Raw genomic sequence first — 13,491 nt, 5'->3', positions numbered from 1 at the left:
CTCGCGTAAGCGTACGCGTAATGTCGGTCCGGGCCGCTTCATCTCACAATACCGCTGAACCAAAATATGACATGCTGGTAAGCAGTATGACTTATATCGCCCACAACTCACTTGTGTTCTACTCGTGCATATAACATCAACGCATAAAACCTGGCTCGGATGCCACTGTTGGGGAACGTAGTAATTTCAAAAAAATTCCTACGCACACGCAAGATCATGGTGATGCATAGCAACGAGAGGGGAGAGTGGTGTCCACGTACCCTCGTAGACCGAAAGCGGAAGCGTTATCACAACGCGGTTGATGTAGTCGTACGTCTTCACGATCCGACCGATCAAGTACCGAACGCACGGGACCTCCGAGTTCAGCACACGTTCAGCTCGATGACGTCCCTCGAACTCCGATCCAGCCGAGTGTTGAGGGAGAGTTTCGTCAGCACGACGGCGTGGTGACAATGTTGATGTTCTACCGACGCAGGGCTTCACCTAAGCACCGCTACGAAATTATCGAGGTGTAATATGGTGGAGGGGGGCACCGCACACGGCTAAGAGATCAATAGATCAATTGTTGTGTCTATGGGGTGCCCCCCTACCCCCGTATATAAAGGAGCAAGGGGGGAGGCGGCCGGCCTAGGAGGAGGGCGCGCCAAGGGGGGAGTCCTACTCCCACCGGGAGTAGGACTCCTCCTTTCCTTGTTGGAGTAGGAAAAGGGAAGGGAGAAGGATAAAGAAGGAAGGGGGCGCCCCCCCTCCCTAGTCCAATTCAGACTAGTCCATGGGGAGGGGTGCGGCCACCCTTTGGGGCCTTTCTCTCCTTTCCCGTATGGCCCATTAAGGCCCAATGCAAATTCCCGTAACTCTCCGGTACTCCGAAAAATACCCGAATCACTCGGAACCTTTCCGATGTCCGAATATAGTCGTCCAATATATCGATCTTTACGTCTCGACCATTTCGAGACTACTCGTCAAGTCCCTGATCTCATCCGGGACTCCGAACTCCTTCGGTACATCAAAACATATAAACTCATAATATAACTGTCATCGTAACGTTAAGCGTGCGGACCCTACGGGTTCGAGAACTATGTAGAGATGACCGAGACACCTCTCCGGTCAATAACCAATAGCGGAACCTGGATGCTCATATTGGCTCCCACATATTCTACGAAGATCTTTATCGGTCAAACCGCATAACAACATACATTGTTCCCTTTGTCATCGGTATGTTACTTGCCCGAGATTCGATCGTCGGTATCTCAATACCTAGTTCAATCTCGTTACCGGCAAGTCTCTTTACTCGTTCCGTAATACGTCATCCCGCAACTAACTCATTAGTTACATTGCTTGCAAGGCTTATAGTGATGTGTATTACTGAGTGGGCCCAGAGATACCTCTCCGACAATCGGAGTGACAAATCCTAATCTTGAAATACGCCAACCCAACAAGTACCTTTGGAAGCACCTGTAGAGCACCTTTATAATCACCCAGTTACGTTGTGACGTTTGGTAGCACACAAAGAGTTTCTCCGGTAAACGGGAGTTGCATAATCTCATAGTCATAGGAACATGTATAAGTCATGAAGAAAGCAATAGCAACATACTAAACGATCGAGTGCTAAGCTAACGGAATGGGTCAAGTCAATCACATCATTCTCGTAATGATATGATCCCGTTAATCAGATGACAACTCATGTCTATGGCTAGGAAACATAACCATCTTTGATCAACGAGCTAGTCAAGTAGAGGCATACTAGTGACACTTTGTTTGTCTATGTATTCACACATGTATCATGTTTCCGGTTAATACAATTCTAGCATGAATAATAAACATTTATCATGATATAAGGAAATAAATAATAACTTTATTATTGCCTCTAGGGCATATTTCCTTCAAAGACAACGAGTGGCATCAAAACAACGATTGGTTATAGTAAGAAGAGGCAGGGGAGGTATGCCTAACACAGAGGAGTGAAACCTCCAACAGAGAAGAACCGGCATAACCTCCAACATCGAAAACATCATAGAAGATGCAAGTGAACTCCGTTTTCGATGAACTCGAGCTTGTCAACAAGATGACCAAAAGCTCCAAAACTCACAAAGAGAAGCAAACAAGAACCAAGAAAGATGATGCAAGGATGCAATGGTTTGAGCTCTCTACGAATGATACGATCAAGCTACTCATCGAGAGCCCCCCTTGATAGTACGGATATCGATCCTATAACCCGGTCTCCCAACTACCATCATGAGACCGGTAAAATAGAAAACCTATCAAGGGCAAACCTTTGCCTTGCACATGGTCCACTTGAGCTAGATGAAGACGATCTTGACTCCCTCAAGTTGGACCACCTTTCTTGATCGCGTTGGCTCGATGAAGACTAGTTGATTGCTCCCCCATACTCCACTACGGGTGAGCCACTCTTCCGCACATCTTCACAAGTCCATTGTCACCACAATGGACGACAAGCTTCAAGCATTTGATCTCATCAAGATGCTTCCTTGAACTTGCACACCGCAACCTAACCCCACAAAGAACTCTCACGAAGATCATGGGTTAGTACACAAAGCGTAATTGACAATGCTTACCATACCATGGGATCGCTTGATCCCTCTCGGTATATCTTCTACGCTTTGTGTGTTGATCAACTTGATTCACTCTTTTACTTAGTCTTGATCAACCTCTCACAAGACCAATCTTTAGGTAATTCCTTGAATAGCACCTTGGTCATCACAAACTCTCCTTGAAACCAACAAATGTACTTCAAGAAAAGCCTATGGACAGAACCTTCAAATATAACTCCAGGCGACCATTAGTCCATAGAGATTGTCATCAATTATCAAAACCAAACATGGGGGCACCGCATGTTCTTTCAACAAGGCATTCCTCCGGAATCTGGGAGTTGCATGATCTCATGGTCAAAGAAACATGTATTTGACATTAAGAAAGCAGTAGCAATAAACTGAACGATCATATGCTATGCTAACGGTTGGGTCTTGTCCATCACATCATTCTCCTAATGATGTGATCCCGTTATCAAGTGACAATACATGTCCATGGTTAGGAAACCTTAACCATCTTTGATCAACGAGCTAATCTAGTAGAGGCTCACTAGGGACACGGTATTTGTTTATGTATTCACACGTGTATTTAAGTTTCCGATCAATACAATTTTAGCATGAATAATAAACATTTATCATGAATAAGGAAATATAATAATAATAACTTTATAATTGCCTCTAGGGCATATTTCCATCATTGTTTGCCTCCCGGAACAGGAAACTTCAGTGTGACGCACTATAAATTTGTGAGCTCATGCCGTGTAACCAAAAGGTTAAACATGCAATAATTGACCCATTGATAGTGTCAATAGGTAAATACAAATTTGGGAAATTAAAATGTTTTTGAAGCTCATATGAATTTGTGTATCGAATAGAATACAAGAAAATGTGTGCGTTTTTATGTGGTTCTAAAAGAATTGACTCAAGGACGGCTGATCTTGGTAATTGATATGCGATGCAACAACCTTCAGATTAAAGCTGATTGCATGGAGGTAACTGAAGTGATGCAAACGGTGGCAACTCGCTGGACCGGATGCGGCTATATATGAAGAATGCACTTCTCTTTGTAGGAATTTAATTATGTCACCTTTAATCATTTCCCTAGGGAAACCAGTATGGTGAATGATATGTTAGCTAGTAAATCGGAGGTCTCTCATTCTATTGTTCGGAACATGGAGCCTCCTGACTTCCTTATTGATGTACTAGCAAACGATGTATCTTTGTTCTCGCATGAAATATAAAAGTTTGTGTTTGTATGCCGTTAAATTGGGTTTTGTCCCCCTTCCTTGGTTTGGAATAGGAAACCAGATTCTGCATTAACTTAATCAAATCTAAAAAATCATGTCCTACATTAACTCAATAAAATTAAATAAAACCTTACCAAATTCTCAACTAAATCAAAACGTTCATTGCCTTCCCCTACCCATGCCCATACCTAGATCAAATCAAATCTTAACAAACCCGTAACTAAATCGAAATTTTCCTTGTCTTCCCCTACGCATTCTCATATCAAACCAAACCTTACCAAAATATAGAATTTGATGTGATAACTATAAGGTATATGTCGGACACGATTAGTGTTGAACCACTAGAATATGTATGTCCGTGTTGCAATACATGTGCAATCGGGTAGTTTTTTAGTGTGCAGTAGCAGTATATTATACTTATGTATTGGGATAACCCATATGAATAATAAAACCGGGATCAAAGAGATCATGTTTTTCCTGGACAGGCTCCTTGCTCCTACTCGGTCGAAATTCACATTTGAAATTATTCGTTAGACTTTTGCATGGTTGTCTTTTTCCAAATATATGTCAAATCAAACTACACTATAGAGTTATCGAGCATATGTGAATTTGAACCACTTTTTTTTAATGATTGCCCGCTTGATTACGCAGTTGTGCAAAGCGCATATCTTCTACTAGTATACGACATGGATAAATGTGACACACCACTGCCACAATAGAACAAAAATATGGCAGGGTGAACAGAATCAAACACTGGTATCCATGTACGTTTTACCTTCTTTTTTTCATCGTAAGGTTTTATATGGTTGTTTGGAGGGTTTCGGTCAGAAGATGTTCCACGTAAGAACATTTTGCATCATAGGACCGAGGACGTTTAATTCATGTATGTGCACCGAATTTTTTTAAGAAAACGAACATGAGGATACCTCATATTATCAGTTTCCTAAAAGTATCGAGCACACGGTAGATGCACACGCGTACACACACCACTAAGGTTTGATCTTTTGGTGGAGTCATGGCACAAGAACAGCTCCCTTGACCATGAGACATGAATTGGTTCTCCTTCATATTATTTTCTTTCGAGAAGTAGTACCAGGCAATCACTCTCCATTCACCACTCAATTCATGTGTTCCTTTAATGTGAGCCATCCAAAGGCATTTCTCCGAAAGTTTCTGTTTTTGCGATATCCTAAGAATTAACACCGCACCACATTTAGTCCCTTTTCTTTGTTCCTGTATATTCAAATTTCTGGGATCCCAGAGGCGCTGCAAAACCGAGAATAAAAACAAACAAGTGCGAACCGTGAAAAGTAGGTGGTGGCTATCAATTTTTTCCCCTAATTTATGCGATCGATATCCTATTTTTTTCGTCTCCGGCCACAGCAGCAGATTGGGCGATCTATGGACGTGGCCATCTGGAGATCTTTTGCATGCATATGCATGCGCTCATTGCTGATGGATCCGCTACTAATTCCACTCACGGTCTCGCGCGTGGTTGGCCACAGCGGGCGCGCTGCCGCCACGTCGGGCATACAGGCGCGCAGAGTCGTCGATCCGCTCATCGTCGGACGCTATGTACCGGCACATGCAGTGCCGTGCGCTTCCCTCCGCCGGCAGCCGCAGGGCAAAACCTGGCTGGGTGGCGCTGCCACGCGTGCCGGCCGCCTTGATTGATCGGACTATAGTCAATTGATTGCCGTCCTGCTGGACACGCACGACGTCGCAACGGCCGCCGGGCTGCGATGCGAGTCCGGTGCGCGGACATTTCAACACCCGAATCCCGTCGACCGAGGAGGAGCCACCCGAACCAGCAAAGAAGAGCCCCGGATCGAGCGCGGGGAGAGCGTGGGCGTACGTACCGGCCGCCGAATGCCCTGCGACGGCGTGCATGCACCTGCAGCCGCCGAGCCCTGTCCACGCCAGCATATATAACATGCACATGCGCGCGCAGATCGCCTGGCCGCCGGTCATCAAGTCGGAGATCGGTGGGATAGACACGCACGTACACGTAGGGGTACGTGAGCGACTGCGCCTCCCGGTCCCGGCCGGCGCGCAATCATTCGAGACACGTATGTCCTGCGGCGGCTGTAACGTGGCCCGCGGCGCCGCAACGACGACCCCTTCTCTGGGCGCTCAGCTCGTGCGTAGGCGCTGATATTTTCACCCATCCCTAGCTAGCAGCAACATGGTGATTGGTGGCCTCCTCCACGGCCCACGCAGACGAGCCAGCCGACGACGCCGGCAATGAGCGAGCGGCAGCTGTGCCGTTGCGGTCCGCGTCCATCCAAACTCAGTCAGGTGTACGGTACGGACATCAAGCACGATCCAAGGCGAACACCGACGCCCGCTAGCCTGCCCGTTTCATGAGAGACAAACGCAGCACACAGACAGGTGTCCCGCGATCGACCGTAGGCCGGGGCGAGGAGCCACTCATGACTCATGATCAACTCCCCATGCATGGGGCCGGCCGGTCTCGGAGACAACGGCCCGGCCGGGTGTGGCATGCGGACAATGAACGTCGAGCCGGCCCCGTGCCGCCGTTGATTGGTTATATTTGGTTTGCATGGCGGCTAGCTCCGGCCGCCCGTCAGCGGCACAACGCAAAATGCGCACGACGGAAGGCCGCTCTGGGCTCTGGCTAAGCCTTTGACGCTTAACTCGCGTAGCTAGCTCGCCCACCGACCGAGACGATGCATGCATGTGGCCCGTCGGTCTACGTACGCGTACGTGCCACCATCGGCAACGTACGCGTGCCCCCGGCCGGCGGTGTGCCGCCCTCCTACCGTCCTACGTACGTGCCTATGCAAAGATCGGTCTCTTGTGGTTCTGCCCATCACGCTACAAGTATCAGGCTTCCAGACCCGTCTCCCGTCGTGCATATCCTAACATGCTCGGCATGGCATATGCAACTGGGATACTACCACGACCCCTTTGGGCCCCCAAGAATCTATCCGAATCGAGCACTCGCACTGTACCGATTTTGGTGCTTGTAGCAGATTTGGGCGGCTCCTACGACCATGGGGCTCACTAATAAACCACGCCACACATTCTTGCCAGATAAACTATTTTAGCTGTAAAGATGGATTGTGTGTGCATGCGCGTGATGGGAGAACACATGCCATAATGCGTAAAGAACACACGTAATCGCCCTTTCCCTGCAGCAAATATCTTATCAAATCAAACGACCCATTTTAATATGCCATATTTCGCAGCAGCATGCTCCAAAAGGCCAAGTTTCATTTGCTCTCTGACGTGAAGCATGTAGCCCGTTGGTAGCTTGGGCGGGCGAGCAGATAATAATGCCGTCATAATTGAACTAAAGAACTTCCTTTCTGCCTTAGAAAAACTTCCGTCGACAGGAGAACTAAGCAACTTACTCGAACGCCATCTCCATGGACGGAGCATGGGGCATGCAACATCTAGAAGGCCGTGCATGGGAATGGCCTCAGCAATGACTTAAGAAAAATAAGTTGAGTATACGTTTATACTGCTGGCTGTTCACGAGTCATGTTTATTTACATTATTATTCTTTTTCTAATATACTCCTCCTTTTTGTGTGTGAAAAGGATCCATTTCTATTAATTACAACATGGTTCCTAGACCATCCAGCGACCACTACCGTCCTCAGAACGAGTTACCGACGCGTCATTGTCGATGATAGCCGAGAAGTCTTCAATAGATATGAAGCACCCACACCAAATCATGCCACACGACGAGAAACCCTAACTTCGTTGTCGGCTATGTTTAGATGGACGAACTCGAGGAAGATCAGAGCCTGGAAGACAAACTGGAAGAGGAATTACTGCTATCCGCCCAAAGCACCGCACCTACGAGGACTAGAAAACTAAACTACAAGCTTGAGTAGATGCACTGAGATTCCACTCCCCGCATCCAGTTGTCGGAGCGGCAGACAGAGAGAAGGCGAATCCAAGGGCTCGTCAACGAAACTTGGAGAAGAGAGTTTGCCCTAGCCGTCAAGGGTAGAGGGGGAGACACTAGATCGGTCTGACGGAAGATTTAGATCGTGAGAGTTTATACTGCTGGCCTTATCAGTGACTTAAGAAAAATAAGTTGAGTATACGTTTATACTGCTGGCTGTTCATAAGTCATGTGTATTTACAGTATTGTTCTTTTTCTAATATACTCCTCCTTTTTGTGTGTGAAAAGGATCCATTTCTATTACAACGTGGTTCCTAGACCATCGAGCAACCACTACCGCCATCAGAACGAGTGACCGACGCATCTTTGTCGATGATAGCTGAGAAGTCTTGAATAGATGTGAAGCACCCACACCAAATCATGCCACACGACGAGAAACCCTAACCTCGTTGTCGGCTATGTTTAAATGGACGAACTCGAGGAAGAACAGAGCATGGAAGACAGACTAGAAGAGGAATTACTGCTCTCCGCCCAAAGCACCGCACCTACGAGGACTAGAAAACTAGACTACAAGCTTGAGTAGAGGCACTGAGGTTCCACTCCCCGCATCTAGTTGTCGGAGCGGCAGACAGAGAGAAGGCGAATCCACGGGCTCGTCAACGAAACCTGAAGAGGAGAGTTTGCCCTAGCCGTCAAGGGTAGAGGGGACGACACTAGATCGGTCTGACAGAAGATTTAGATTGTGAGAGTTTGCCCTAGACGCCTCAATGTTTTGATATATCCTCTTTTCGACAATACAATATACAGCCATTTAAGCATTGATAGTAGAAAAGAAGCTATGTACTAGGATTAAGAATGACACAAACAATAGAGACCCGACACTTGTCCCTTGAATGGCTCCCATGAGTCGTGAGGAGAACATGAAAAAGAGTACGTAGGAAGAAGAGGGGTACCTTCTACTACCACGTGGCAAGGAAAGAAAGAGAGGGATATTTGCGAGTAGCAATTTCCACATTAGACTACTATATTTATACTACTCCCCGGCATGCATTCCCACAGTATTATTCAGAATCAAGGAGATTGACACGGGGCGAAGTCAAGAATAAAGAAAAAGGAAGGAGAAAAACGGTCGCAGAACGCTGCACAAAATCGGGTCGATCGAACTGCGCCCTCACAGCTGTCCCGTGCAAGGGTCAACTCATCTGACCGCACATGCTCTTTGAATTTCTGATTGGGATGCTAACCTACTACTACTCGTAGCGGGCCATTATTTTGCTCAACACCAATTCCAAAAGGGAGATCGAAAAACAATAAGGTCGTTTTATCTCGTCAATCAAAAAACAAAAACTAAAGACGGGGAGCTGCATGCATGCTCGCGACCATTTCCCTGACGACGGACCAAAAGATGAGTTCAACACCTGTCATTCCGACCATGGAACAAATCAAGCGTTTTCCGCATGCATTTCTACGCAAAGGCTGATTTAACCGGTCAGTGTTTAGTGTTTACCACAAGAATCACGTAGATAATGACTCACATTAGAAAGGAGGCCTAAAGGAAGTGGCCCAATCAGTAGATATGCAGGCCAATAGAAATATCTCGAGGCCAGCGGAGCTGCTGCTACGTCTACGTGACGATGAAGTGGCCAGGTAAGGAGGACGGGGCTGGGATATTATCAGAGAAGAGTACTGTGTACAATAACTAACTACTCAAGCAAGCGTGCGGCCAAAACACAGCAGAATTATAGGAGAGGGGAGCAGCAAAGAGAGCTACTACTGAGACGGGAGGAGGGAGGGGCGAAGGGGAGAGGGGTGAGCTGTTGGGGCTTCGATCTCCGTCTCGCGCGCTGGAAAGCCGGACTGGACTGCTCCTTCCTGCTCCGTGGATCGGCTAATTGATTGATTAGATTAGTCGCTCGCTCGGTCCAGCTCTTGCCCGATTAAACTGTGCAATAATTCGATGTGAGCCTCACACGCAGCAGTGGCAGGCAGCGCCTAGTTAGATTTTTAGGGCCGGAGACCAACGACGCTCGCATTTCCCTCACCGCCAATCTATAAATACCTGCCACGCCCCTCGCATTTCTCTCCACACCCAGCAACCACCACCACCCGTCTCCTCTCCTCTCCTCTCCTCCTCGTCTTCCTCCTTCGGCCTCCTCCTTTGCAGCTAACGGAACCGAAGAAAGCCTTTCGTTGACATGGCTGCTTTCATCCTCTTCCTCTGCTTGCTCGTGCCGCTCGTCCTCGCGTGCGCCGTCCGCGCCAGGAAGGGCGCCGCCGGGCGGGCGTCGTCGGGCGGCGGCGGCAAAAAGGGCGGCACCAGCCTGCCGCTGCCGCCGGGGTCGATGGGGTGGCCGTACGTGGGCGAGACCACGCAGCTCTACTCCTCCAAGAACCCCAACGTCTTCTTCGCCAGGAAGCGGAACAAGTACGGGCCCATCTTCAAGACGCACATCCTCGGGTGCCCCTGCGTCATGGTGTCCAGCCCGGAGGCCGCCAAGTTCGTGCTCGTCACTCAGGCGCACCTCTTCAAGCCTACCTTCCCGGCCAGCAAGGAGCGGATGCTGGGCCCCCAGGCCATCTTCTTCCAGCAGGGGGACTACCATGCCCACCTCCGCCGTCTCGTCTCACGCGCCTTCTCTCCCGAGGCCATCCGCGGTTCCGTCCCTGCCATCGAGGCTATCGCCCTCCGCTCCCTCGGCTCCTGGGAAGACCTGCAAGTCAACACCTTCCAAGAGATGAAGACTGTGAGTGCTTCTTCTTCTTCCTCTTCCATTCCCGCTTGCTCTGCTTTCCTCTGCTCTGCTCTACTGCTAAATGATTGGAGCTCGAGGCTGATCCTTCTCTTGGTGTCGTGGCGCAGTACGCTCTGAATGTGGCATTGCTGTCCATCTTCGGCGAGGAGGAGATGCAGTACATCGAGGAGCTGAAGCAGTGCTACCTGACGCTGGAGAAGGGGTACAACTCGATGCCGGTGAACCTGCCGGGCACGCTGTTCCACAAGGCCATGAAGGCCCGAAAGCGGCTGGGCGCCATTGTGGCCCACATCATCTCGGCCCGGCGCGAGCGCGAGCGCGGGAGCGACCTCCTGGGCTCCTTCATGGACGGCCGCGAGGCGCTCACCGACGACCAGATCGCCGACAACGCCATCGGCGTCATCTTCGCCGCGCGCGACACCACCGCCAGCGTGCTCACGTGGATGGTCAAGTTCCTCGGCGACAACCCCGCCGTCCTCAAAGCCGTCACCGTAAGTCGCCATCAACCAGCTGACCCGCTTGGTACCCGATCGAAAAGCAGTGGCTGACCCGTGCGTCGTACAATTAACAGGAAGAGCACGCTGAGATCGCGAGGGAGAAGGCGTTGTCCGGCGAGCCACTGTCGTGGGCCGACACGCGGCGGATGCGGATGACGGGCCGGGTGATCCAGGAGACGATGCGGGTGGCGTCCATCCTCTCCTTCACCTTCAGGGAGGCCGTGGAGGACGTGGAGTACCAAGGTGAGCAGAGCAGAGACATCAATCGCTTTGGTCGTTTGTGGCAGCGCAGTGCTGTACTCCGCTGTCCCTCTCGGAGTACAGCAGTGAGCTGCCTGCCTGCCTGCGCATGAACTGGCTCGGAAAGGACGCGCTCCTAACCGAACGAACGAAATAGACCAACTCAAACTCGCAACTCACCTCGACTTGCTCTCCTCTGTGCGTGCAGGGTACCTGATTCCCAAGGGCTGGAAAGTGCTTCCCCTGTTCCGGAACATCCACCACAACCCCGACCACTTCCCCTCCCCTGAAAAGTTCGATCCTTCACGATTCGAGGTCAGCATCATCACAGCCCTCTGTTTGACGAGTCTGCTTCGATTCGATTGATCATTATCTGATTATACGTTTTGGTTGCTGACTGCAGGTGGCCCCCAAGCCCAACACGTTCATGCCGTTCGGGAACGGGACCCACTCGTGCCCCGGCAACGAGCTGGCCAAGCTGGAGATGCTCGTCCTCTGCCACCACCTCGCCACCAAGTACAGATGGTCCACCTCCAAGTCCGAGAGCGGCGTCCAGTTCGGCCCCTTCGCCCTCCCCATCAACGGCCTCCCCATGACCTTCACCCGCAAGGACGACAAGAACAAAGCCTGAGCCATCCATCCATCCATCCATCCATCGCCTCCTCCTCGTTCCCAAAGGGAAATCAACAGCGCGATAGAGGCGACGGCGTGGCACATGCGAGCGAGCTGGATCGGCTCCGTCCGTGTCCGTGCCGGTCGCCGTCGGAGGGGACACTTGTAGCCGTGGGCGCCGCGGCGGGAGCGGGAGCGGGCTGGCGGAGGCCGATCGGAGAGAGCACGGGCCGTCAAAGTCCTTTGTACAGATTCTTCAGCCAGGACCATGACGGCTGGGCGAGACAAGACCAAGAAAAATCCCACTCTTCAAAAACACACACACGTAGGCATTCTCAGCTAGGGAGATCCGGCGCCACAAAGAAGTGGCGCCGAACTGTAAAACCAACCATTTTTTATCCTTTTTTCCTTCAGATTTTTATTTTTTTGGCAACACCTATACTAGTATAGGAGGAGGAGAGAAGACAGCAGACTGACAGGCCCTGATTGGGATGTAAGATAGGCTGCCCGCCTGAAAGCAGGCTGGCAGCTAGGCCGAATAATCAATGGATCGATCGCTCGCGGCAAAGGGCCAAAAGGAGGCCCCCGGGAGAGCGACCCCTCTGTATTGTTTGTTACACGTCAATGCAGCTGGAAATGGCTTTCTTGTGGATGGAATGGCATACAAGTACGTACCTGTGATCTGCTTCTAAATATTCTAAAAACAGTAGTAGTAGTAGTAATCAACTGTCTCGATGCTACTCGTAGTTGAGAGTAGTAGTAAGCAACACTCATTCCCGATCGCCCCGTGCGTGTCCGTGCATGCTTCGAAGCAACAAAGTCCACGCTGCACAAAGCAGTACACCTCCATAAAATATCGCCTGGGCTCTTGGCGGGGCAAACAATCATGCTGGCTTGTGGTCGAGGTTGATGCTCTAGAAACAAAGCCACTGGCTGGCCTCTGTGATTCTGGAAGGGCTAGCTACTCACTCCCATGGTGGAGGTGGAGCCCTGTCTCCACTCTTAGTTATTTTTAGAAACTATAGTTTTGTAAGAAGCCGGTCCTACAAGGAGCTTGACTCCCAAGGTGATGTATGTTCAGCAAAGGCCAAAGTCCCTTTCTACACCAGAGCTCAAATGAGATCAGGATGAACAGTGACTCAAAAACCATTTTTAAAATGTTTTAAAAAAATCTGAATTTTTCATATAAAAACTTTGACAAATATTATAAGAGCTTGTAAATTTTCATCGTGAAATCACATTTGTGCTTGTTGAGCTGTGCCCTTAGCAGAACCTTCGTACTTGTGTGTGAGACTTGAGTGCGTGTGTTTGAACTAGTCCACGTATGTGTGCTCTGTGGCGGTTTGCTTTATTTATAAAGCGGGGCGAAAGCCTTTTTCGGTAAATCACATTTGTGGAAGTCGTGGCAAAAAAAGTGCTTCAAAGTGCTTTCCAAAGTAGCATTTCAGAGTATCAATTTTTTTTGGCCACGACTTCAAAAAATGTGATTTCATGATGAAACTTTGCAAGCTCTTAGAACATTTGTCAAAGCTGCCTAAAAATACAAAAAAAATTAAACATTTTTTAAATATTTTTTATTTTACTGTTCACCCGAGCTCGATTGCAAAAACTTCACGTCCTTTCTGGCCTCTTTTGGTGTATATGCGTTTTTCTGGGGATTCCACATTTTTGACAAAGGGCAATATATTGATATCAAGATTATATTGATTATACC

The 13,491-nt window shown here is 49.2% G+C and overlaps 1 protein-coding gene across 1 annotated transcript; it reads left to right on the top strand.

Annotated features, from left to right (window-relative positions):
* The first annotated feature begins 9,746 nt into the window (after positions 1–9,746).
* On the top strand, positions 9,747–12,429 carry LOC123145207 (abscisic acid 8'-hydroxylase 1). The gene is made up of 5 exons (XM_044564571.1): positions 9,747–10,419; positions 10,536–10,919; positions 11,000–11,168; positions 11,374–11,480; positions 11,569–12,429. The coding sequence occupies exons 1-5, from the start codon at positions 9,871–9,873 to the stop codon at positions 11,794–11,796; spliced, it is 1,437 nt and encodes a 478-aa protein (XP_044420506.1). The 5' UTR covers positions 9,747–9,870; the 3' UTR covers positions 11,797–12,429.
* Positions 12,430–13,491: the final 1,062 nt, after the last annotated feature.

Source organism: Triticum aestivum, chromosome 6D (genome assembly GCF_018294505.1).
Source record: "Triticum aestivum cultivar Chinese Spring chromosome 6D, IWGSC CS RefSeq v2.1, whole genome shotgun sequence".
Taxonomy (NCBI): Eukaryota; Viridiplantae; Streptophyta; class Magnoliopsida; order Poales; family Poaceae; genus Triticum; species Triticum aestivum.
Note: the sequence above shows the minus strand (reverse complement) of the source record. Positions and strands in the feature narration are given on the sequence as shown.